General features: G+C 35.7%; 3 protein-coding genes across 5 annotated transcripts; 1 reads left to right on the forward strand and 2 right to left on the reverse strand.

The window, feature by feature from the left end:
- Positions 1 to 2,011: 2,011 nt before the first annotated feature.
- Positions 2,012 to 12,002, reverse strand: LOC113775896 (transcription factor MYB3R-5-like). 3 transcript variants are annotated; one of them, XR_003468947.1, is made up of 10 exons: positions 11,877 to 12,002; positions 11,264 to 11,443; positions 10,422 to 10,473; positions 10,009 to 10,066; positions 9,577 to 9,671; positions 9,348 to 9,451; positions 8,708 to 8,836; positions 6,832 to 7,906; positions 4,542 to 4,981; positions 2,012 to 2,057 (listed from the first exon to the last, which is right to left on the reverse strand). XR_003468947.1 is itself a non-coding variant. In XM_027320944.1 (9 exons), exons 2-8 carry the CDS (start codon positions 11,440 to 11,442, stop codon positions 6,841 to 6,843), a joined length of 1,683 nt encoding a protein of 560 aa, XP_027176745.1. In that variant the 5' UTR covers position 11,443; positions 11,877 to 12,002; the 3' UTR covers positions 4,993 to 5,497; positions 6,832 to 6,840. The 3 variants fall into 3 exon arrangements, 2 of the variants coding, with proteins under 2 accessions (XP_027176745.1, XP_027176744.1); XM_027320944.1 differs by lacking the exons at positions 2,012 to 2,057; positions 4,542 to 4,981 and adding an exon at positions 4,993 to 5,497; XM_027320943.1 differs by lacking the exons at positions 2,012 to 2,057; positions 4,542 to 4,981 and adding an exon at positions 4,993 to 5,536.
- Positions 12,003 to 16,022: 4,020 nt separating this feature from the next.
- On the forward strand, positions 16,023 to 19,876 carry LOC113775895 (kinesin-like protein KIN-10B). The gene is made up of 10 exons (XM_027320942.1): positions 16,023 to 16,329; positions 16,446 to 16,614; positions 17,445 to 17,838; positions 17,931 to 18,136; positions 18,235 to 18,909; positions 18,991 to 19,037; positions 19,124 to 19,145; positions 19,277 to 19,339; positions 19,428 to 19,466; positions 19,572 to 19,876. Exons 1-10 carry the CDS (start codon positions 16,103 to 16,105, stop codon positions 19,614 to 19,616), a joined length of 1,887 nt encoding a protein of 628 aa, XP_027176743.1. The 5' UTR covers positions 16,023 to 16,102; the 3' UTR covers positions 19,617 to 19,876.
- Positions 19,877 to 20,582: 706 nt separating this feature from the next.
- Positions 20,583 to 21,790, reverse strand: LOC113775897 (metallothionein-like protein 1). The gene is made up of 3 exons (XM_027320945.1): positions 21,642 to 21,790; positions 21,186 to 21,269; positions 20,583 to 21,053 (listed from the first exon to the last, which is right to left on the reverse strand). Exons 1-3 carry the CDS (start codon positions 21,704 to 21,706, stop codon positions 20,960 to 20,962), a joined length of 243 nt encoding a protein of 80 aa, XP_027176746.1. The 5' UTR covers positions 21,707 to 21,790; the 3' UTR covers positions 20,583 to 20,959.
- Positions 21,791 to 23,661: the final 1,871 nt, after the last annotated feature.

Raw genomic sequence — 23,661 nt, forward strand, 5'->3', positions numbered from 1 at the left:
CATTAATTTACCCCTGCAACCGTCATTCGTTACGGTCTTGCGTTACAAACTCCCTCAAATTAACTTCGCTCCAAAAAAACATCATCTAGGTGTCTGAAGACTCTGAACCAATATACATTGGGCATTTCCATCGTTCTTTTTCTTTAAAAAAAAAAAAAAAGATTATCAATTCTTAACTTGTAAACAGTGGGCATCAACCGTTACTTTTCTTGAAAGGAAAATAAAAGATACCAAATTGAACAACAGGTTGCATTGGATCACTTCCTAGTTATACAATACCATCTCAACTTTTGAAGTTCCGAGCAGTTAACTTATGTTAGCACAATCGAATCAAGTTGTCCATGACTCAAAATCCATACTATATATAAGGAGAGGGAGGGTTCGTATAAATATTTTTGTGTTACTTTATGTTATTTCTAAACTATCCTTGATAACGATTTATTTCCAACTTCTAATATATCATTCTTCCAACTAACATGTATTTCTTATTATTATTAGGGCTGCAAACGAATCGAGCCGCTCGCGAGCGGCTCGAGCCAGCTCGAGTCAAACTCGAGCTCGAACTCGAGCTCAAAATATTAAGCTCGTTAGCTCGCGAGCCGGCTCGCGAGCTTGAATATATATATATATATTTTTTTATTTTTATTTTTATTTAATAATAAAATTACGTATATTATATATATTTTTTTTTTATTTTTTATTTTCATAGTGAAATTACGGATATATCCTTAATATTTTATTATTTATTCAGAAAAATATTATTTTATTTATTTTTTTAAAAAATAAAATAAATTTTTTTATTTTTTTCGAGCTCGGCTCGACTTGATTCGAGTCGAGCTCGAGCTCGAAAATTGCCAGCTCGTCGAGCTCGAGCTCGAGCTCGAGCTTGATAAAATTTAGCTAAGGCTCGGCTCGATTAGCTCAAAGCTCGACTCGGCTCGGCTCGTTTGCAGCCCTAATTATTATTTAGTAAATCTTTTAATTTTTATTAGCAACTATCAATTATGATTATGAATTATTACTAAATAATTATTTGTTTGTATATTTTATTTTAATAAACTTTCTGCATATTTACAACTAGAACATAAAACTAATTCTTTTGAAAATGATTTCAAATATACTCAAAAAATTTATCACAAATTTCTTTTATTAGTTGCATACATATTTGTGTGCGTGCCTTGAGCACTAGTGTGCGTGACGTCTCAATAGAATGACGGCTCGATTGTTTGTTGCCATTTTGATTCCAATCCTTCAACTTACAAAAGAAAATGCGATAATTTTAGAAACTTCTCTCGAGATTTATGACTATTTTATTGGCCTTCCTCCAGGTTTCTAGAATTGTACTAACCTCTCTTGAAGTTTAGTATCTTATATCATGTAGGTCCAATCAGCAATTAAAAAGTGATATTAGTAAAGAGAAAATAACATATTTTCATCATTACCCCCCATCTACTATATTGTTTAGTTAATCTAATATCAGCCCAAACATTAAATAAAATGTTAGAATTTTCTATTTATCATAAAGGATCAAATCACATATGGCATAAAAAAAGGTATATTATTATATATATCTCATTTAATATAGGATCCAATTTTTTTCTTCATGTACAAACCTATTGTAAAACATGATCAATGACAACTATTCAAAAAATTTTGTAATTAAAACATTACAAAGAGTGAACTTTAATACGATGAAAATCTCAACAACAAACCTTGATACGTTAAAAGAATATTTATGATGTTAAAATTTCCTCTCTATATTATTTCAATTGCAAATATTTTTTTATTATTTATTGTTAATCATGTTTGACAATGAGTATATATGGCTAGAAAGAGTAATTTGGATATTGCATTAAGTGAAAAGTATAGAATGATATACTTTTTTTTATGCTATATATGATTTGATCCCTAATGATAAATAGCAAATTTTAATATTTTTCTTTAATTTGTGGATTAGTATTAAATTAACTAAATAATGTAGTAGATAAGGGACAATGATGAATCATGCTTTTTTTTTTTCTCCTCTGATTGGATTTAAATGTTACAAAATAATCAACCTTAAGTAGAGGTGTCAAATAAAACCATTTAATTAATTTTACCCATACCCGCCCATTAATAACTGGATATGGGTACATTAAATTTTTATATATGGATATAAATGGGTTACCCAATTATACCCATTTATTAAATGGGTTTAATTGGGTAACCCATCTAACCCATTTAACCCATTTAACTTGCATTCCCAAACCCTTTGTATTTCCCATTTTCACCGTCAATCTTCTTCTCCTCCCCACCAGCAAGCCCACTGCTTCCCTTCCCCCTTCTTCCTCCAGTGTTTGTTTCCCCCATCTCTTCTCCCCGTCTTTGTATTTTGCCCCTTCCATGTCCGATTTCTGAGCTCATATGGGCATCGTTCGAAAAGTAGTTCTGCTGTCTCGTGAGGAGTGAGTGGTCTAATAGGATGACAGACACTAGTGGGACTGACAGAGACATTCCAATGGTTATTATCCTGCAGACGGAATGAATGGTGACACACAAGCGATGCAGCCAACTATTTTGCCTTGATTAACGGCCAAAAAAAGGTTCGCTTGTGTTATCTCTTTCGTTCGGATCTCCAGAATTAGAATTCAAAATAGTGCCTAATTAGAATTCTTGGTTGCATTGCATGTCTGCTAGAATTCTTGGTTGCATTTGCATGCATGCGGATCAAGCATTGGCGAATGTGGTTTTGACAGTCAAGAATTTGAAGTAGTTAAGCTTAACTTTGGAAGGCTAATAATGGTATAATTAATTTTAGGATTATCTAATTAAGTTCAGTTTTGCAGATTGCTGAATCTAATTAAATATTGCACCGTAGTATGTTACCATTCTTAAGTTTTTGGACATCTTGGACTGGTTAAATGATTGTTTCGCTTACCTTTGTTTGCAGATTGCATTAGATCTTATTTAGTAGAAAGCTCTGTAGATTTATGGCTGGACCAAATTGACAATACTTGGTAAAAACATGTAGTTCTTGGGATCAATGTTGCAGAAATATTAGATGAGGTGTACAAAATTGGAAGGCTGAGAGTCTTAGACAGAAAAATATCAGATAAGGTGTACAAAGTTGGTAGTATAGATAACAGAAATGCTATCCCATCATGATCCAATAGATGAGTTGTCAGAGCACATTCAGGAACAATGTTCTTATACAAGCCATGAACCTACCAAAAAACAGAACTTTAAATTTGGTTTTGGTTGCCAGGAATCTTCTCTATTTTGTTTTGAGCCAGCAGCAAACTTTTAGATTGCTATCTTTTTACTGTCAAGTGGATATTTGTATTGTCACTGGCACTCCTTCAAGCTGCTTACTTCATCCCGTCTTCTAATCAGAATTCTAGTCATATTGAGCTGCTGCGCAAAGGTTTGAAGAATAATACTGAGTTCAGTTTATCAAGAGAACACATGAGCAGGCATGGTATAGAAACTTATGGCAAATATTTTGCTCTAATAGTACCACCGTCTGCATTTGGATTTTGCAGAGACCAGGCCCTGAGAGTCAACTTCTCTTGTGCATCTCGCTGTCCTGTGGCAATGAAAACCATTCTGGCTGCAGTTTTTTTTGGCACTATTCGGTACACCTGCTTCACGTAGTAAGTTTGCAGCAAAGTAGAAGCAAGCAAATCAAGCCCAATAGCACAATGGCTAGCACAGATGCATTCTGTAACTTAACTTTCATGGGAAAAGAGGAGAAATCACACGAGTAGTCGTGCTCTTGACAATTTTTTCTTAAAGAGTTTCTTTTGACTTTATCATATTTACATTTTCAGTTTCTTGTATATCTTGTATAATCCAACCTACCTGTGATTACTCATAGTACTGTTGAGTAATTTACATATATTGACTTCAGGTTGATATTTGTATGCTAAATGAAGTGATTGCTAGTCTTCATAAGGATTTTTAACTATTTTTTATGTTAAGTATTTTTGTTTTATTTATTATATTTATTTGTTGGTTTTATCTTATCGCTTTATTTCCTTGTAATTTATTAATTTGATCATTTTTTAGCATCATCAATTTATGACAAATTTTAGCTTCCTTTCTTACCTTTTCAAATGAAATTTTAAATTTATAAACGAAAAAATACTAGGGGTTCAAAGTTTTGGATTAAATTTTTTTGTTAACTTTCATATTATTTAGTCCAAATTTTTAGATTCTCATTGTTCAATTATTAAATAATATGTAATTTTGTAACATGGCACGCGGAAGGAAAAAAATTGATAATTAGACTTATTTGGCATAATAAGTAAATATTTAAAATTAATGATGGGTGTAAAATGATATAAATTGATAATTTAGTTTACAAAATGAATTTATATGAGCTTGTAAAAAATTAGAATAAATGGGTTATAAATGGATAATTGAGTTACCCAACTCATTTTTTGACTTACCCATTTATACCCATCTAATTAAATGGATATAAATGGGTTGACTCATTTATACCCATTGCCCATTTTACCCAACCCAAACCCGCCCAAATCACCCATTTTGCCACCTCTAACCTTAAGGGAGGTTAATGTAATTTTCAAAACTTAGAGGGAGGCTAGTGAAATAGTTAAAAACCTTAGGGGAGGTTTCTGAAATTATCCCAAAGAAGAATTGATCTTTATTGAAAAAGGGCACAACACAATTAAAATATAGAAGCTTTTTTTTTTGCCCTTTCTAATACCACCTTGTTAAGTGGGTTTCTGTACAAATCCATTGTACCTCGATTCATCTTTCACTAGTAACCAATAGGTAATCTACACAAAGGCCAAAAGTTACGCCCTCTCGCATCGCTGCCACCAATTTTCTCCATGATCGCGAGACATCAAAAAAATCTGCACTCTGGATGGACATCTTACATTGTTCAATGAAGCCACCACCCTCAACAATCTATAAGCTACTCCTGAAAAGCTGCAGCCAAACAGCCAAATCTAACTTCGATTCTGACTTTTGCTTCCTAATGAACAAGGGAACCAAAGAATCAAACCTTAAAAGTAGAACGATGGCCAGTAAAATAGAGAGTGAAAACAGATAACAATAGCAATAGAAGCGGAAAAGGTAAGAAAAGGTTAAGGAAGAAAAACATAAATAAGTAAAATCATAATCCACAATGCAGTCGGTGGAAGAGAGATTATTCAAGAAGGTTAGCTTCAAGAGAAGTACAATAACACTTGTAATTATATTAACAGCCGACATAATTGATAGGAAATGTCAAGAGGAATGACAACAGCCATATACAACATTAATTTTAGCTTCCTTCTTTTAAGTTCCAACCTGCTTACACGGTCAACACTTCTTGACGGTGGACAGGAATTCAATCGCATGATACTACTCCAATTACTGTTAGTATTTTTTTAGTGTTATCCACCTGAGCACTTAATAAACCACCTCAGCAACTCTTTTCTGGTGTTCACTTTAAGGTTCACAAATTTTAAGTCTTCCCTCCCTTTCTCCATGTGTGTCTGTGAGCAAGCTAGTCGGCATGCAACAAGAGGAAATTCAAAAGAGAATCCTATAAGAAGGCGAATGACTTTCAATTAATACACATGCACATTAAAAGGAAGAATAATAGACAGTGAGTCCCATGTTGAATAACAACTTTCCTTCTTTTTCCCATTTTTTCCCCCCAGATGTGTTCTTTCTTTCATACCGTATGGTTCATAGGTAAAAAGAGCTCATGACAAAGAACACTCCCTATAATATATAACTCCTCATAGTGTATGGAATGGCAAAAGATAGAGCAAATTTCCATTGAAGATATGTTAATATTTGACTCCGATAAGTTTTAAAAATATATGTACACATGGCTCAAATACAGAGGCTAAAAGAATAGGATAAGAAGGCAGTTGGATGAAGTGCTCAGATCAACAACATTCTCCATTTCCCATAGTTTCTTGGAAGTGTTTTATAAGTGACTCATGAAGCAGAAAAATTAAGACTAGCAAGACTTGGTCAAGTCTTTGAAGCACTCCCGGACAATAGGGTAGTAGGTTTAGTAATTCATGAACAATATCCTTTCGTGTGGCCTTGGTATACAAATTAAAGAGAAATTCACTTTATTCAAGTTAAAGTTGTACTATAGGAAACAAGATCAAAGAGTGGTAAAGTAGGCCCTGCCTTTCGTGCAATTCTTCTCCAGGGAAACAAGATCCTGATCTAGTGCCAACAACTTACACACTGAAGAGGTAGCAGATAAGAAATACTAGGAGGCAATCTAGTGTGCTCCAATAGAAGCAGTGAACACAAAAGGCAATGAATAGCACACACACATACCAACAACATGTACCCAATACTAGTTGAATTCTGATCAAACAAACAAAGTAGTGTATCAAGGTTTAACTGCTTCTTGTTGGAACCTCTGCATGCAAGATGACCATTTCCCACATATTAAATACAAGAGCACCCTTTTTCTATATATTGTCCCTTGTTAACCATATCCAGGTTATATGATTTTTACAGATTTGATTCAAGTTCTATGCCTGGCTTATAAAGAAAAACAAGCGCTCCAGTATCATTTAGATCCCAAATTCATCCTATTTCAATCAATTAGCAATGTGCTTGTTGAACTGCTTAAATCTATCAAAAAGAACATTTAACCACGGGTTGTCAATATTGATAGGTTCAATAGTTCTCATTCTTGCTTCAGAACAGGATAACAGGTATTATCTACAGGATAAGACATGAATTATAGGCTGTAAAAGAACAGAATAATAGGAGACATACAAGCACTTTGACGAGAGAAAGAAAAGAAAATTTATATGCATGTGTTCAAGTATAAACAAATAAGCAGCTCATGAAGGCACTTACAGTCATGTTCTATGTCACCCCCGTCTTTGCTGTCTCTAAATTATTTTTGGCTGGAGAAACCTCTTTAATGGTCGGACTATGATGATTTGTGTTGTTGTCACATTGCTCCTCGTTGAATACAAACTTAAGCTGCTTCTCGACGGACTTTAATACAGTAGTTCGTTTGGATCTTAACCGATATGGTGGAGATGCATTAAATGATTTAGCATTGCAATGTCCATTGGTGTCATTGTGAGAACTTTCATGGAAACTTCTATCTTGCAACTCAGATCTCTGGAAAGTACTATTTTGCTTACTCTCATCAGATACAAGAAGTCTATCCTTGATACTTTCTTCGTCCTTCCCAACTTTATGTGATGGTGTTGATAAATGATGTTCAGTCTTTCTCTTTCTTAAAATAGAAGGAGTGTTTGGGAAACTTTGAGCAGCAATTTTCAGTATAGATTCTGGCGTTTGCAGGTACAGGCTACCACTGCTCACACTAGGTGGAGTGAAAATACCAATAGGTGACAGTTTTGGACTACTCTCTGAATACTGGTGACCATTTTGAAGATCCGAATCCAGTGGAACATAGTTTTCTAGTAGTGGTGGCTCATAGTACAAGGTACCGTATTCTGGAATTTGAGAGCTCATTGGTGTCTCTATCACTCTATATTGATAGATTTCATCACTAGTTCTGCTTTTGTCAAACATGGCATCTATGTTTGGATCAATCTGGCCAGGGTTTATCTGAAAAGACTCTTCCTCATATCTAACCACTTCAGAATCAGTAGAATTGTTGTGAAAAACACTAGTTGAAGCACCAATGTCTGGGACTGAGGAGGCAATATCTTCTTGATCCTTACCAACTACTTCCACTTTATGGCCATCTGTGATTTCTGATGAAGCTAAAGCTATTGCGTCTGATCCATTGTGTGACCTACCAATGACATTAGCGGATGACAACCCACTAATGTCTGTAGAACCATTTTGAAGACCATTCTTAGCAACTGGGGGAAGGTTCCCTGTGGCCAAATAGAAATCTAGCTTTTTCTTCAGAGAACTATTCCAGTGATTCTTGATTGCATTATCGGTCCTGCCAAATCATAAAAGGCACAGCATATATAAAACACTAAGCATGATATCATCGTAATTCCAGCATTCGCACCTAATTTGCTTAAAGCTGGGTGAAATCAGAACATTTACCCCTAAACTGAGATATTTTCTTTTGTTGCTTCTAAAGTGTCCCTGCTACTACCCGAAAGCAGGAAACAGAACATAGATAGTGTCTGTAGCATATCATCTCTATTGTCATAGAAACAAACCAGAACTAAATATCTCTTTCTCTTTACTTTGATTTTTTCTTTTTCTTTTTTTTGGGGGGGGGGGGGGGGGGGGGGGGCGCGTTGTTGCCGGAGGGGTTGTCAGGTTCATCAACCTATTAAGCTTCTAAGTCAACAAAATGGAACTTGTATCTAATTCAATCTGAACAGACATTCACTCAGATTTTAGAAAAGCACGAGGCAGAATTGGTAGAGTAACAGCTCACTTTCCTGTCAAGAGTGTACACATCTTTATGTGGCTATAAAAACTGATAATTAAGTTTAGAACATCCGACTGTAAAAGAAGCAGCTAGAAGTAATTTAATATACAAATAACATCCTAGTCTTGGTCGATGAAGAGACAGGTATTACAACAAGAATAGATTTGGTCTAGACAGTGGACTACATCCTGCATCAATCAAACATCTGGTTATTATTGCTATAACCATTATCTATAATATTATTATAGTCATAAACTGTATCATAAGGACAGCTTGAGAAGACCTACTGACTCAAGTGAATGCAGCACCAAATTCAGACACTGTCTACTGAATGTTTGCAATCAAGGAATATACCTGCCAGGTAGAACCTTAGCAATTTCAGCCCATTTGTTCCCGTGAACCCGATGAGCATTCATGAGAGCTAGTTCCTCTTCCAATGCCCAGGCATCCTTCTTTATGCCAGGATTCAGATGATTGTGCCACCTAAACATTTTGAAAGCAATAAATTACATCCACAGAAATAAACAAAGTAATAGAACGTTAAGCTAATTGAAAATTTTAGAAGACTAAAATGACTTGATGAGATATGAAGAGGGAAAATAGTTGGTGCTCAGAAAATTAAAAACGGTATACAAATTAAATATGTAACCATAAATGTCTATTGTACTTCAAATAGGCAGACAAAATCTCATACATGTACATGAAAATACCTACTTTGAATGATTTTACATGTGCATTCGGAGCACAGATTTTAGAGTAATGTATTAAGTCCCAAAATCCTGAAAACACGACACTTGAAAACTGCTGTAGTATGAATAACATACAGACTAGATCAATCAATGCCAACACTCACAAGTACCTAAAACCATTCTAGGACTGCAAAATTTTTGAAGTTCTCAAATATGCACTTCACCAATAGTTGAACAAGAATTTAACTTCTACCAATTTGCAGATTAAACCCAAAAACGAATACATACTGTATTTATAGTGTTACCTTTCGCGGCACTGCTTCCCTATTCGACCAGGCAAAGACTTTGCTATGACCGACCATTTTGTAGGCCCATATTTTGCTACTAGTTCAACAATTTTTTCGTCTTCCTGTTAGCCAAATAACAGGAGGAGCTCAATCAATAGGGGTAATTATCAACATAAAAACAATTCTGACTCAAGCCTAGAGACGCATGAGAAAAATGGAGGACATAAGAAACCAGAAGCCAACCTACCTCCTGAGTCCATGGTCCCTTAACAAGTTCAGGATTTAGAACTTTTTGCCATCTGTGCAAGCACTGCACTTCTGATCTATCCGGAAAGAATTCGGCTGCACAAATGGCAATATGAAAATTAAAAGAAATCTTTTGTACATTGTTGTTTTAGAACATATGCAACTGCAATCCATATAGATATCTGAACAACTTCCTATCCAAAATCTTATGTTAATCTATAGAAACACCTGTTAAAATCTTTAGCTTGACAATCACTACAGGTGTATTATTTTCTTCTAAATGTATTGGTTGACAATTCCTATCACAACCTATATTCATGCGATGCTCTAGTCCCAGAACGTAAAATAACAGATTCTCAGAATGGTGCCCATCAAATTACTGCCACTGGGGATCAAACAACAATAAGATGCACCGTGATGCAAAAATGAATACCTATTTTCTTCCAACACTTCCCCTTGAAAGCTGCAACAGCTCTTTTCAGTGTATCATCCTAGTAACACATTTCCAAAACTTTTATTAACCCAAAATGAAAAACCGAAAATGAAGAATCAAGCTGCATATTCCAACTGAAATTTGAGCTACGACAAAAATTTGTATCTGGCAACAGATAGAAAATCATGTGATTTGAACAATAAAAAAAAAGATAAATTGCAAGAAGATAACTATAATAATAAAAAGACAATTACTTGATTGTTCACCCAATTGACTTCAGTCCCCAGAACATAACAATTGGTAATTTTTTAAAATTCTAGATCCAGCTTAAACTGGCTGCTAATATTGTATGACTAAAGACTGCCTCTCACTTTTGTGGTCCGTCTCAGAAATTAATTGCAGAAATTGCTCACCTCCTCTGGTGTCCAGCCTCCTTTCGCTCTCCTAATTGGCCCCGTTGTCCTCCTACAAGTCAATATGCACATCATTATGTTAACATGGTTTAGTGCACTTTGATGCATTAAAGATGCAAAAGATAAAGATTAAGCCAAGCAAGTGTAAAATCTTACAGTAACTACCAATCTCTTGATATCACACCAAATCCAGAAGGTTCCAAATAGAGAACAGACAAAATGGATATCATTTGACTGACCACTGAAGACAGCAGTCATTTTAGCAGTCTTCCCTATCCCTAGATTGGCTTCCAATTTCCTAAACCTGTATCCTAAGACACTCTCACTTCGCATTTTCAGCACAACACCACAAACTATCCTTTTTTTCATCAATGGCCTAGATTAACTTCCATTGTTGCTCTAATGAGAGCATCAAGTGTCTACATTATTTTCCAACACAATATGCTTTGGCACATTACTACCAGTTCCAGTTAGGAATGAATCTTCAGAAATTTCAGAGTTTATGAGTAAATCATTGTGGTCAATCTGAAATTCCACTTTCTTCCCCTCCTCCTCTAAAATTATGGAACCACTTGCTGCTCCTGAGGACCAAACTCATAAGGTCACATATGCCGATTAATCTTCATGTATAATGTTCAACTTACGAAGTATTTTCTTCTAAGAGACAATAGACCTATATGTATGATAGTTCATCCCTACAAAACACCAAAATCCACCCAAATAACATGTATCCTGAAGTAAATTACATATCTTAATGGGGTGATTACAGTGAAGCTTGACATTTTGATTAGGATACATTCAGTCAAAATCTTGAAAGTAAAAGGTACTAATAGAATGAATACCGATGAGATGGAGATGTAGCTGTCGGGCTTCCAATCCCGGGCGATTTCAGCGTGACACTGCCACTGGTTTCAGAAACAGACGAACTCGAAGCAGCTGCTGACTGCTTATTCTCCAGACAATAACCCTCTGTTTTCACCTCTGTCATCTCCTTCAGATCATCACCTCCAGAGCCCAACATCCTAAAGCACGTTTAAAAGATCCAAGAAAAGAAAAGAGGATAAAAGTCCTAATCCACAAACAAAAGCTAGTTAAACTCGCACAAAAAGCAAAGCCCTTTAAACTAATCTCAGGAATTCGCCAGAAAGGGACAAACCCACGTCAGCATAAACCCTAAAAACCCCAATTAAAATAGATAGTCGTAATCCATTCAATTACCAATGAAATTAAACTAAAACCAGATCTCGTGAATCAATATCAGATCAAAATATGATTAAGAAACCTCCATCAGACACTGCAACACTGAATTACTAAAACACTTGCAGCTTTGGCATATCAAACAGATAACAACAATCGATAAAAATTAAAATACATCGCAGTAGTCTAATCAACGGAAAGCATAGTTAAACCTATCGCAAAGCAGTTGAATTTTCCAGAAAAAATTTCAAGAATCACCTCTATACTAGAGAAATGGCGGGAATTCAACTCCAGCTCATCGGACACTTAAAACTCAGAAAGAGAAGAATTCAGTTTAGAGAGAGAGAAGAAGAAGAAGATTGAAGCTTTCGTTTCGCAAGAAAACCTTGCCCGTTGAACAATAAAGAAAGAGAGAGATAGAGAACGTATATATCCCTATTATTTATAATTTTGTACATAACGAATATCACCGACGGTGCCGTTTACTGGCCGTTAAATTTTGTTGGTCTAGGGGCTGCGGAGTTGGGGAACTTCGCATCAGGTTATGACGGCGGTTAACGGTTTCACGTGAACGTTGGGGAACGAAGTTTGAACCTCAAACGGCACACTTGCCCTTGTGTAGGTTATTGGGTTAAATGTGGGACGTGCTTAGAGGAGTTAATGGTTCCCGGGTAATTCTGGACCGTCTGATTACGATATTGATTGTTTAGGGGTTCTGCACTTCTGGGCTTGTCTTTACATGCCAAAATATATATAGAAATTTCACAATGAAGTATGTTTTGTCATCAATGTCTAAAAACATTCTTCGTGGCCACTTAGGCATCATTGAAGTGGATCATGACTTTGCCAGGGGTTGAGATTTATTGATTGGTTTTATATCGGATGGTGAGAAATTTAGTTAAGAGTAGGATACATGGGAGGTGATGGGCGTGAGATACACTTGAAACCCGTCTAGAATTGATTATGATAAGTATAGACAAAAATTAAGGAGCTTTGAACCAAGGAATGAAGGGATTAAGATTAAATTCTTTATTTTGTATTTTGATAGAGTTTTGGAGGGAATCAACAGCTTTTTATACCACAGAGTCTTGGTGACAGCCGGAAATTGCCATTTGAGCATATTTCATGCATTAAAACGCAAAAAAAAAAAAAAAAAAAAAAACAGCTGCAGAATAGGAAGGGGTTTGGAGTCGAGGCCTCGAGTTCGATTATGATTAGTGTCAATAAACAAGCCACCTAAATTCTAATGACAATCAGTTTTTTATATATTTTTTAGAGAAAAGATCAATGATTTCATTCATTTAAATTAGCAGATGTATCATTGATTAAAAAAAACGGAGAGAAAATTATCCCACCATACAAATCTCTGCTCTAAGCTAGTTGCCAGGTTTGTTCATTGCTCTAAGCAGTCACAAACAGTTTTATTTCATGTTATAACACTATAAATGCTAGCTGCTCCTCCAATTGCTATATGTTATATGTTATACTAGGGATGATGCTGAATCAAGTAACTCAACTCGAGCTCGGGAGTTAGTTGATCAATAACTCGATTCGAAATCATTTTGATCGATCTCGAACTTGAGTTTGAGCCACTCGTTTGAGCTCAAACTCCAATATTTTGTACTAAAAAACACGATGAATTTAATGGAGTTTTTTATAATATATATTTTGATTTTTTATATATAATATTATGAAATGTTAATAATATTCTTTATTTAAAATTATATATAAATATATTAATTTTTATTACATGAGCTTGATTATACTCGAATAGGCTCAATTACACTCGAATAAACTCAATTGATCTTGATTTGACTCGATTAGATTTAATTAAACTTAATCTCCAGTTCGAGTAAGGTAAATTGAAGAACTTGACTTCTAAAAACTCAACAAACTCGAACTCGAGTTCCAAATCAATTATTTTACCTCAAGTAGTGCACTTTCAAGTTTGATTTGACTCGAATGCATCCCTATGTTATACTTCTGAGTACATGTACATATATTTAAATGAATTTTTGCCAGATTGGGGGTGAATATATTTAATGTTATTTTTTTAACACAGGCTAAGTTCACGCCGATTTGATAATGTACATATATGTACACAGTATACATGAGATGTATGCATACAGATTTGAGCTCAAAAGAACCCGCTATAATCCCAAAGCTAACAACTTTTTTCAAAGAGAGAGAGGGGAAAAAAAAGGAAGAATAAATGGTCCGACTACTCAAAACAAACATTTATAAATACCTAGAATCAAACACTTAAGGTAGTTATCCCACATCGAGTGTTGGGGGGGGGTTTGGGTTAGTTTATAATCTCCTGAGGAACCTCAAGAGTTGCCGGCTTTTGTTGTTTTCTCGGGGTTTAGGTTTGTAAAATGATCAAAAGTCATCCTGGCTTTGGTAAAAAAGACAACTACCTGTCCGGGGTTAGTGAGGTCTCTTTAGGTCTTAGTAGCAGCTGCCCTGCTTAAGGTAGTTATCCCATATCGAGTGTTGGGGGGGGTTTGGGTTAGGTTATAAGTCTCCTGAGAAACCTCAAGAGTTGCCGGCATTTGTGGTTTGCTCGGGGTTTAGGTTTGTAAAATGATCAAAAGTCATCATAGCTTTGGTAAAAAAGACACAAGCAACGGGGGGATTGGTGATCATGCACTCAGCCAAAAAAGGCCGTGAATTTTTCTAGTATTTTAACTCACAGCTAGGAATGCAGTGGATTCCCCTATCCTATTGTCCAAACATTTCCCCGGCCCGCTCCACTTCCTCACAAGTCACAAGACAAAAAGTATACAATAAAATAAAAGGTTATTATCACTTTAACCCCTTAACGTTTAGTGCTATTATCAATTTTCCCCTTAACATTATTTTGTAGTCACTTTACCCCCAAAATTAACAGTCAAACTTAACGGAGTTTGTTAATTAAAGTAAAAAGACATGTTAAACCCTTAAAATTATTATCATTTTACCCCCATAAAATATAGTTTCATTATCAATTTACCCCCTGGAGTTATTTTTTAGACAATTTATTCTACCATTAAACTAACTTAGCAAGTTAAAAAACATAAAAAAAATACCCTCTTCTTTGTATAATAAAAATAATAAAAAATTTAGAATGACTCTTCTCCTTTTTAGTATCAAGAAAAAAGTCAGAGTATTAATTTCTTTCTTCTTGGCAATCTTATAAATATTGAAAAAAATTAAAAAGATGAAGAGGGGGAGGGGGAGAGAGAGAGCTCAATTCTTTTTTGTAAAAATTACAAATAAGAAAGAATTAAATACTTTTATTATTTTAAAATTATTTCACTTTTTTGTTTACCACTAAATTCCAATTCTAATCTCGACAACTTTAAAGTAATACGATAATGTTAGACTTTTCTTTATTTTCTTTTTTTTTGCAAAATCTAATTTTTTGCCTCCTTCTTTCCTATCTATTTTTCTTTTCCTACTATTAATAAATGTGAAAAAAAGAAATTTGAGAAAATTCTTTTATTTTTATATTTTTCGATCTTTTAAAGTGAAAAAAAGGAAGAATAACCATTCCAAATTTTTTATTTTTAATTATATATAAAATATATTTAAAATTTTTTGACCATACTAGTTAGATTAACGATGAGGTAAAATGCTTAGAAAATAATGTTAGGAACTAAAGTGATTGTATCACTATAATCAAAATGAATAAAGTGATAATAACAATGTAGCAATGCTATAAAATAAAAAGGGTATTTTTGTCCAAAATTTCTTAACATGTTAAGTTGAATTACTCATGGGAGTAAAGTGACTAAAAGATAACGTTAGGACGTAAACTGATAATAGTAATATAGTTTAAGGGTGTAAAGTGATAATAACCCTAAAATAAATGTATAATTAGTACAAATGTAATTAATAATTTAATATAAATATATTAGCATAACTAATTAATAATTTCTATTAATATAAATATATAATTATTAGTATAATTAATAATATTAATTATATTACATATAAATAATCTAATACCCATATCTAATAATATTAAATATGTTATCCATATATATATATGTGGGTGACGGACGTGACTAAGGTATATATACATATATATTTTTCAAAAACGATAATTATTGTATAATCTAATTTATCCTACATTAGGGGGAGGGGGCGGACCTAAAGAGGCCTAGGAATAATCCGGAGGGGACTGAATCACCACCACCGGAAACCCCCCCTCCCCCCCGGGGCGCCCCCCCCAACAAACACATCCACCACACCCTGCACCTGGGGCCATTCGCCCCAATCAACCCTGCTGGCAAGTGGGGGACAAGCAGGTGGCCCAATCCTTATTTCGAGCTCAGAAGCCCAAGAAATTCAAAATTTTGAATGCACAGCCTCCATAATAAGATATAACGGTCTCCCTAATTTTGCTTCATCAATCAAGAAAATTTCGTCATTTTCTCCAACTTCTCCAGATCCATCAATTCTCTTCCGTTTCATCCCCTGTTTTTGATCCAATTCCAATGGCAACTCAAATTGGGCCCTTAAATACGCCTGGAAAAGATGGAAAATTATCAGCTTCCCATTCCAGTTCGGTATCCAAGGTCAGAGTCGTCATAAGAGTTAGACCCTTCCTTCCCCGAGAAATTTCGGAAAAAAATGGCGATGCCGTGTCCTGCATTTCCGTTCTTGACTCAGAACTGAAGTCTTGTGATGAAGTCACTGTGCACCTCAAAGATCAAGAAACTAGGCAAGTCCAAAAAAATACGTTTTACATTTTTTCCCCCTTCCTTTTTGGAGGTGTTAGTTATTTTTGGACCTTTCTATTTAGTTGATTGAAGTGCTATCTTCTGTTGGAGGATATAGTCGGAACGAGTGCTTCAAATTGGATGCCTTTTTCGGGCAAGAAGACAACAACATTAGTAAAATTTTTCAGGAAGAAGTGAAGCCGTTGATTTCAGGTATTTTTAAGGGCTGCAACGCCACTGTCTTCGCATATGGTGCTACGGGGAGTGGAAAAACTTACACTATGCAGGTTTAATATTTTCTCTGGACACTTTATTTTCATTACCAGAATTCTGCCCCCGAGGGACTTTTTAAGATCTTTGTTTTTTCAGCCCCATTAAGAATTCAGTTTGAAGAATTTGTTGAATGTATGGAACTTAGCATTACTACTGCTACTGTATTTGCTCAAAAGACGAAACTTGATTTTACCTATAAAATTTGTTAACGAATGCTGTAATTAATGAGCTTTCGCTTGTATGTAAACAATCTGACTCATGTTGAACAGTAGAGAAGATTGGTTGCCCGCACATCATGTTGGCACTGCTTTTTCATTTTTCTTCGTTCTTCCCTTTTTAGTTTCGTTTCATTGTTTTGCGTTATTCATTTAGCTTTTGGAGTTTTTATGTTTGACTTGAACACCTGATAAGTGATAAGAGCAGAAGCAGTACTCTAACCTTGATCTGGTTAAAAGGAAACACAGTATCCTAACTGTCGTGCAAGTATCTTTTTCAACAGCCTCCTCATATTCAGGTTGTGGCTACACAGATTTAGTCCTTTCCTGATCCCTTGAATTCCTCAACAATTGTGGCTACATAGGTTGTGGCTAATTGAGCTTGTAGGACGAGTTTGTGTTTTGCATTGCACACAGTCTTATTTTAATTCCCATCTACCTTATTATGGAAAATATGTGTTTGCCTTAAGGATAACTGCTTCGACTGTTGTAACATATAAAGCAGCATTCTTGCTTTGTTTGAGTGGAAAGAAAGGGATAAACTTGTCATATATCATACATTAAGTCAATGAAAGGTTCCCTTTCTACTCTTTATATGCATAAGTGTAAATTAATTGATGACATTGCAGGGGAGTGAGGAGTCGCCAGGTCTGATGCCGCTTGCTGTGGCCACCATTCTCTCTATGTGCCACAGCACAGAAAGTAGAGTAAAAATCTCATACTATGAGATCTACATGGACAAATGCTATGATCTTTTGGAACTAAAAGAAAAGGAAATTGCAATATTGGATGACAAAGATGGACAAATTCATCTTAGGGGATTAGCTCAAGTTCAAGTGAACTCAATATCTGAATTCCATCAGGTGTTTTCTTGTGCAATTCAGAGGCGTAAGGTTGGGCAGACAAGCCTCAATGATGTTTCTAGTAGAAGTCACGGTGTGCTGGTGATATCAGTTTCGACCCCTTGTGATGATGATAGTGGCAAATCTGTGGATGGCAAGCTAAACCTGATTGATTTAGCAGGTTTTTTTTTTTTTTAATCATTGCTGTGTCTAATAGCGTCAGATAACTGTCCGTCAAATTCAAAGGCAAACTGAATTTCTTTATTGATTCAGGAAATGAGGATAACAAAAAGACATGCAATGAAGGAATTCGTCTCTATGAAAGTGCCAAGATCAACCAGTCGCTTTTTGCACTTTCCAATGTTATCTATGCACTAAACAACAATAAACCCCGAATACCCTACAGAGAAAACAGATTGACACGGATACTGCAGGATTCTCTCGGAGGAACAAGTCGTGCTTTGATGGTTGCTTGCCTGGTAAGTTCTGTTGTTTTGAGTACTAATGCAAGGTTCGATGGAAGTTTGTACAGGTCTTTGCCTTTTTCCTTTTTCTTATCTTTTTTTCCGCTGCTCAGAATCCAGGAGAGTATCAAGAATCAGTTCGCACAGTTACTTTGGCCTCCAGGTCACGTCACATATCCAATTTTGTATCTTCAGCTCAGAAAAAAGATGCTCCAAGGGTCAGCATGGAGGCAAAGCTTCGTGAGTGGCTGGAATCCAAGAGCAAGACAAAGAATGCTCAAATGATCGGTGGATATGGATCTCCGGTAACCATAAAAAGTCCAACTTCTGTGAGCTCTCTAAAAAAGCCAAAAACAGGTTGGAGTTCTGCAAAACCAAGGATTGATAGCAACCGGGGTGCTTCAACTTCTGTGGCTCACAGAAATTTATTTAATCATGGAGGTCCTGTAGATCCAGGGAAGGAGGTAAACATGAAACTACTTTCTCCAATTGGTTATTGCACAGATGAACCTGCAATTAGAGAGCAGAAGATGGCAACAAGCAAGTGTTCTACAGGACCATCCCCTGTTAGTGCTAAAACTAAATCACCACAAAGTCCCTTGAGGAAAGTCCTTTCTCCAATAGACTCCAATATAAAAGCTGACGACATAATTTCAGAAGACCAACCTCTTGTTTCTTCTGACCTGAAAACTCCCAAAACACCTTTTATTCATAATGGTGGTAATGACCAGTTTGAGGGCACTGGAAACCCCCTTGAAAAATTCCATACTCGAAGTACTAACTTGAAGGTATGCGTGCACATTGTATCATGCTTATAGGTATTTTATCTACAACTTCAAGTTTGATCCTTTCCGTTCTATCAATGACAGGGCACTCTGGTTCAAGAATATATCGAGTTCTTAAACACAGCAACCAGGTAATTTTTTCCCCTGGCCTAGAATTTTCCGTTTCCATTCTCAGCGTTCCGCAGACTTAATAACAACTGCGCTTGCTTCTTGTCAGGGAAGAGCTACTTGAGCTAAAGGTAGAGCAAATTGAGGAAAGGATCATATTTTTTATTCAGAAATAATCTTTCTTTTTTTTTTTTTTTGGAAGAATAGGAAATAGTCATTTTGCCATTTAAGTTTTACATAGCCTTTTTGCTTTCTTAAATAGGGAATCGGGCAGAAGATGGCGGAGTACATTACTGACCTTAGGGAGACGAGTCCTTTAAAATCAGTAAGGAATTTTCGAGCATAATGTCAATAAAGTTCCCTGCCCAACAAAAACAATTGAATGCTTAACATTGTCCCTGTGACTGTTACAGCTGAACGATTTGGAGAAATTAGGCCTTTCATCAAAGCAGGTATGGGATAAACATTTGGAATAACTGCTTGGAGTATATTGTCCTGTGAGTAAAATTACGTGCGGAAGATGCACTGCTTCATACTTATTTTCTGGATCTGTATAGGTACACAATATGTTCAGCAGAGCTGCAAGAGGTGTTTTAGGATAAGCTTGTATGAAACCAAGTCACGAAATCATGAAGAGGATAACTTACAAATTTCAGCCAGCATCATAACCATTGTAACAGTTATATATATACTCATTTAATAGTCCTGTTCTTAACCTAATTTCGGCATTTGAACTGTAGCATACGAAATTTAATTTCATGGTTTGTATTAACCTTTTATTATTGTCTTCTGGGATGGGCGACAGCAGCAGATTTCATGGCACTGAACTAACACTACCAATTCCATGGTCTATCACCTTTAATTTTAATATGAAGAAGACTTTAGATTTTTTTCAGTTCCATGGCCGTCCGATTCGTCTTCTCCTGTGGGAAAATGTCGGTAGATGACCGGTTGCGGATGAACTACACCTGCTGCTTTTGGTAATTTCTCCTTTTTTTCGTCAAAAATTTTTTTTTTTTATGAACAAAACGTTCAAGGGATTTTGACCATAAGTCTTTGATAAGAACACTTGCTCACAACACATCTTTCACAGTCAAAGGATTATCCACTTAATAAATTACTCACACCACATTTTTTACAAGTATTAAATGATTCACCTACGCAACTCTCATCTCTCTCATATTTGACAAAAAAAAATTCGAACACAAAATTTTTTTGACCAAAAAGATCACTTATCCCTTCAAACAAACCTTTTAAGATCTTTTTCACCAATTTAGCCGGTAAATTAATCGAGAAAATTTGACCAACTATTTTGGATTTTTAAAGGTAAAAGACACAATTTTTCTCCCAAGAAAAATCAAACTTTCAAGGTTGATCCGTATCCTATTGCGAGGTTAATCCGTATTTTAACCAAACTTCATAGAAAGTAAATGCAATTAACAAAAAAAAAATCATTAACTCGAGCGTTTGTATGAATCAGACAGATTGCCGATTTCAAAGTCGGTGTGCGAGACGCAACACACATACATCTACAAAGCACAGGAAGATCTATTGAACACTGGTTAACATACAAAACAAAAGAGTTTTCATTAGGCTTTGATCATACTCAAAAACTCCCTTCCTGACCACCAACATACAGACAAGCAGAGGAACAAACAGTACCAGCAACGCACAGGTTACTGCCTTAAAATTAATACACACAGAAGAAGGGACACCCAAAGCAACCACTGGGAATCCATGGCCACTTTATTACAGGAGACTCCCGTGACCCATCATCATCATAAAGATCAGATGATGATAGGATGACAGAAGATATTATACTACTACTACTACTACTACTACGTCCCCCCGACAGATGCTGACAAACCGACAACCGACACGCTAAAACATTTCTAGTGATTATTATTTAGTCATCATCTCTGCTTGTTTTGTTAAAAACACCGCCTCATTTGCAGTTGCAGGGATTGCACTTGCAGTCAGGTCCGCACTTGCAACCTCCGTTCTCAGCTGCAGCCTCCTCACCGGCCCCTTCCAAGTATCTATCACAGCCCATGCCAAAGTAAAAGACATATCAAGTCAGATTTCAGATCCGATTTCAAAGGTGCCGCCTAATAGAAAATTAGTGGTAATAAATTGAAATAATTTTGATAAAAGAATATAGTGACACGTACGTCGTCTTGGGTGGTGCAACACCGAGAATGAGAGTTTCAGCGGCGGTGTTCTCGCTGTAGCTCAACTCGGGGTACATCTTGCATCTGCGATCATCATTTGACACCATCACGAAATCAGTCCGCACAAAAAAGAAGACAATTAACTGACTCCAGATTTTAATTTAAAGACAGCAGCTAGATAGATACACAACCCACAGGACGTCCTGATTTATGCTTTAGACGAAAAATTTTCCACCACCGTCAAAGATAATAAAAAAACAGATTTATTTTTTTTTTAAAAAATTCAAATTTACAAGCGAAGAAGGCTTGATAGATCAAAACCAAAATGAAAATGATAGATCCTACACGAGAAAACCGGTCGAGGCTATTGATCCGGAATTTTAACCCGAAAAAGAAAAAAATGCATGCACGCACGTCCAAGGCAATTGCTTGAGGGAAGAAAAGTAAGAAAGTTACCCGCCACAGCCGCCGCTGCACTTGCAGCCAGCGCCACAGCCACAGTTTCCTCCGCAGCACGACATTCTTTTTTGTTTCTTAGTAAAAGAGATTGAGAGATTTTTACGGGAACCGAGAAAAGAGATAAAAAACAAGTAATCCTTCAATGCAGAAGAACGAATGAGCCATGACAAAAATTTATAGTGGAGGACTGGAAGTAAGGGGATGGATGGACCGTCCACGTGGTATGATATCATGATGGTAATCCCCATGAAAGTCGGGCGGTCCCCCCCCTCCCCCCGCGGGGGTCCGGGCATCAGGTCACCCTGCTTCCACGTATCTGTCGTTTTCTATGGTTCTAATCCATCTCCGCTCTCATGGTCTCATCAACGTCCAAACAAGTTGTACAGTCCCTACTCTCAAAAGATGATTAAAGGAATATAAAAAAAAAAGAAAGAAAGAAAGGCCACCAAATTATTGCTATTAAACAGTAAACGGATTAGACGAAATGCAACCAGGACGAGGGCAAATTATTACGCTAGTGTATTCTGGAAGTGCACGTACTCCACAAAAAAATATCCCTCCTCGCCGTCAAACAATTTCGGTTGGATTGATTGTTATTTTTATAAAATTACGATCTCCTTTTATCCTTTTTGTTTTCGATTTTCTGGTGTTAAATTTGAGGATGGCGGCTCAAAACAAACTACTCACATTGATAGGTTTGATTTTTTTTATGAAATTTAAAAAAATCAGTTAATTTTATTGAAAAAATAAATAAATCTAACTTACTAAATTTCTAAAATGACTTACATTGAATAGAGTATGACTAAATAATTTTACATTAAATAAATTAGATTACACCCAATAATAACCTACATTAAATAATATATATTTAAAAGATTATAAATTAATTATATTTTTTAATTTAAAAGTGAAACCACGAGTGTTTGGTAATTGGACAGACAGTAGGACTGGAGGGCTGCAAAAGAACCGAGCCGCTCGAGTCGAATTCGAGCTGGCTCGAGTCGAATTCGAGCTGGCTCGAGTCGAAATCGAGCTCGAACTCGAATTCAAAATATTAAGTTCGTTAGCTCGCGAGTTCAAGTATATATATATTATTTTAAGTATATATATTTTTAATTTTTTGTTTTAAGTATATATATTATATTTTTTAATTTTAAATTACATGTATATCCTTAATATTTTATTATTTACTAAAAAAATATTATTTTATTTATTTTTTAAAAAATAAAATAATTATTTTTTATTTTTTTCGAGCTCGAGCTTGAGTTTAAAATTGTCAGTTCGTCGAAATCGAACTCGAACTAGTTCGAGTTCAATGAAATTATGTCGAGATTCGACTCGATTAGGCTAAAACTCGACTCGGCTTGACTCGTTTACCGCCTTAGGACTGGTGCATCCGTGTATACTAATGGCGAGTACAATAAATGAATGAAGCAACAAATCTCCGCCACACAATTTTGAAATGTCGTCTGCTCATGTACTTGCTAAGGACCATAGTGTTGTCAGATGTTACTAGTTGACATCTGTATTGCCAATTCAAATTGAACCTATCTGCTCCGATATGACCCAACGTAATTGTAAATTTTATTAATTTCGTCCATCTTTTTGCCTTGGTGGTAGACTTTTTTGTTGCTATCATAATTCTGTCCACGATCCCGGTTGTTCTAGAGCCTTATCTGTACCTAGCATGACACTACAATAATCCTACAATAATTCTTCTAAGATATCATAATAATGTGACAGTAAAATTTTATTGATTTCGTCCACTTTGCTTGGTGGTAGACATTTTCGTTGCTATCATAATTGTTCTAAAGCCTGATCATAATTTGAAGCGGGTCAAAGATCAGTTTGTCTACGAAGGAAACAAATGTACTTATCTGATTCTGACCAACTGCAGTTCGGCAATGGAAGTTTAATTTAAGTTAATGAAAGTTTCCTTTTTCTCCACGAAAGCACAGGGAATGAAGGAGAAACATCTGTCATCAGTGTAGAACATACACTCCTCCAGTCAAAGGAT

This window comes from Coffea eugenioides, chromosome 6 (genome assembly GCF_003713205.1).
Source record: "Coffea eugenioides isolate CCC68of chromosome 6, Ceug_1.0, whole genome shotgun sequence".
Lineage (NCBI taxonomy): Eukaryota > Viridiplantae > Streptophyta > Magnoliopsida > Gentianales > Rubiaceae > Coffea > Coffea eugenioides.

Bases quoted from the DNA above. Each gene is read 5' to 3' on its own strand.
- LOC113775896 (XM_027320944.1), bottom strand. From the start codon at position 11,442: ATGTTGGGCTCTGGAGGTGATGATCTGAAGGAGATGACAGAGGTGAAA. The intron at 10,067-10,421 runs GTGAGCAATTTC...ATGTGTTACTAG, and splicing joins GAGGCTGGACACCAGAGGAG to GATGATACACTGAAAAGAGC. The intron at 9,452-9,576 runs GTAGGTTGGCTT...TTTGGCTAACAG, and splicing joins AGGGACCATGGACTCAGGAG to GAAGACGAAAAAATTGTTGA.
- LOC113775895 (XM_027320942.1), top strand. From the start codon at position 16,103: ATGGCAACTCAAATTGGGCCCTTAAATACGCCTGGAAAAGATGGAAAA. The intron at 18,137-18,234 runs GTAAGTTCTGTT...TCCGCTGCTCAG, and splicing joins CTTTGATGGTTGCTTGCCTG to AATCCAGGAGAGTATCAAGA. The intron at 18,910-18,990 runs GTATGCGTGCAC...TATCAATGACAG, and splicing joins CTCGAAGTACTAACTTGAAG to GGCACTCTGGTTCAAGAATA.
- LOC113775897 (XM_027320945.1), bottom strand. From the start codon at position 21,706: ATGTCGTGCTGCGGAGGAAACTGTGGCTGTGGCGCTGGCTGCAAGTGC. The intron at 21,270-21,641 runs GTAACTTTCTTA...TGATGATCGCAG, and splicing joins TGCAGCGGCGGCTGTGGCGG to ATGCAAGATGTACCCCGAGT. The intron at 21,054-21,185 runs GTACGTGTCACT...GGGCTGTGATAG, and splicing joins GTTGCACCACCCAAGACGAC to ATACTTGGAAGGGGCCGGTG.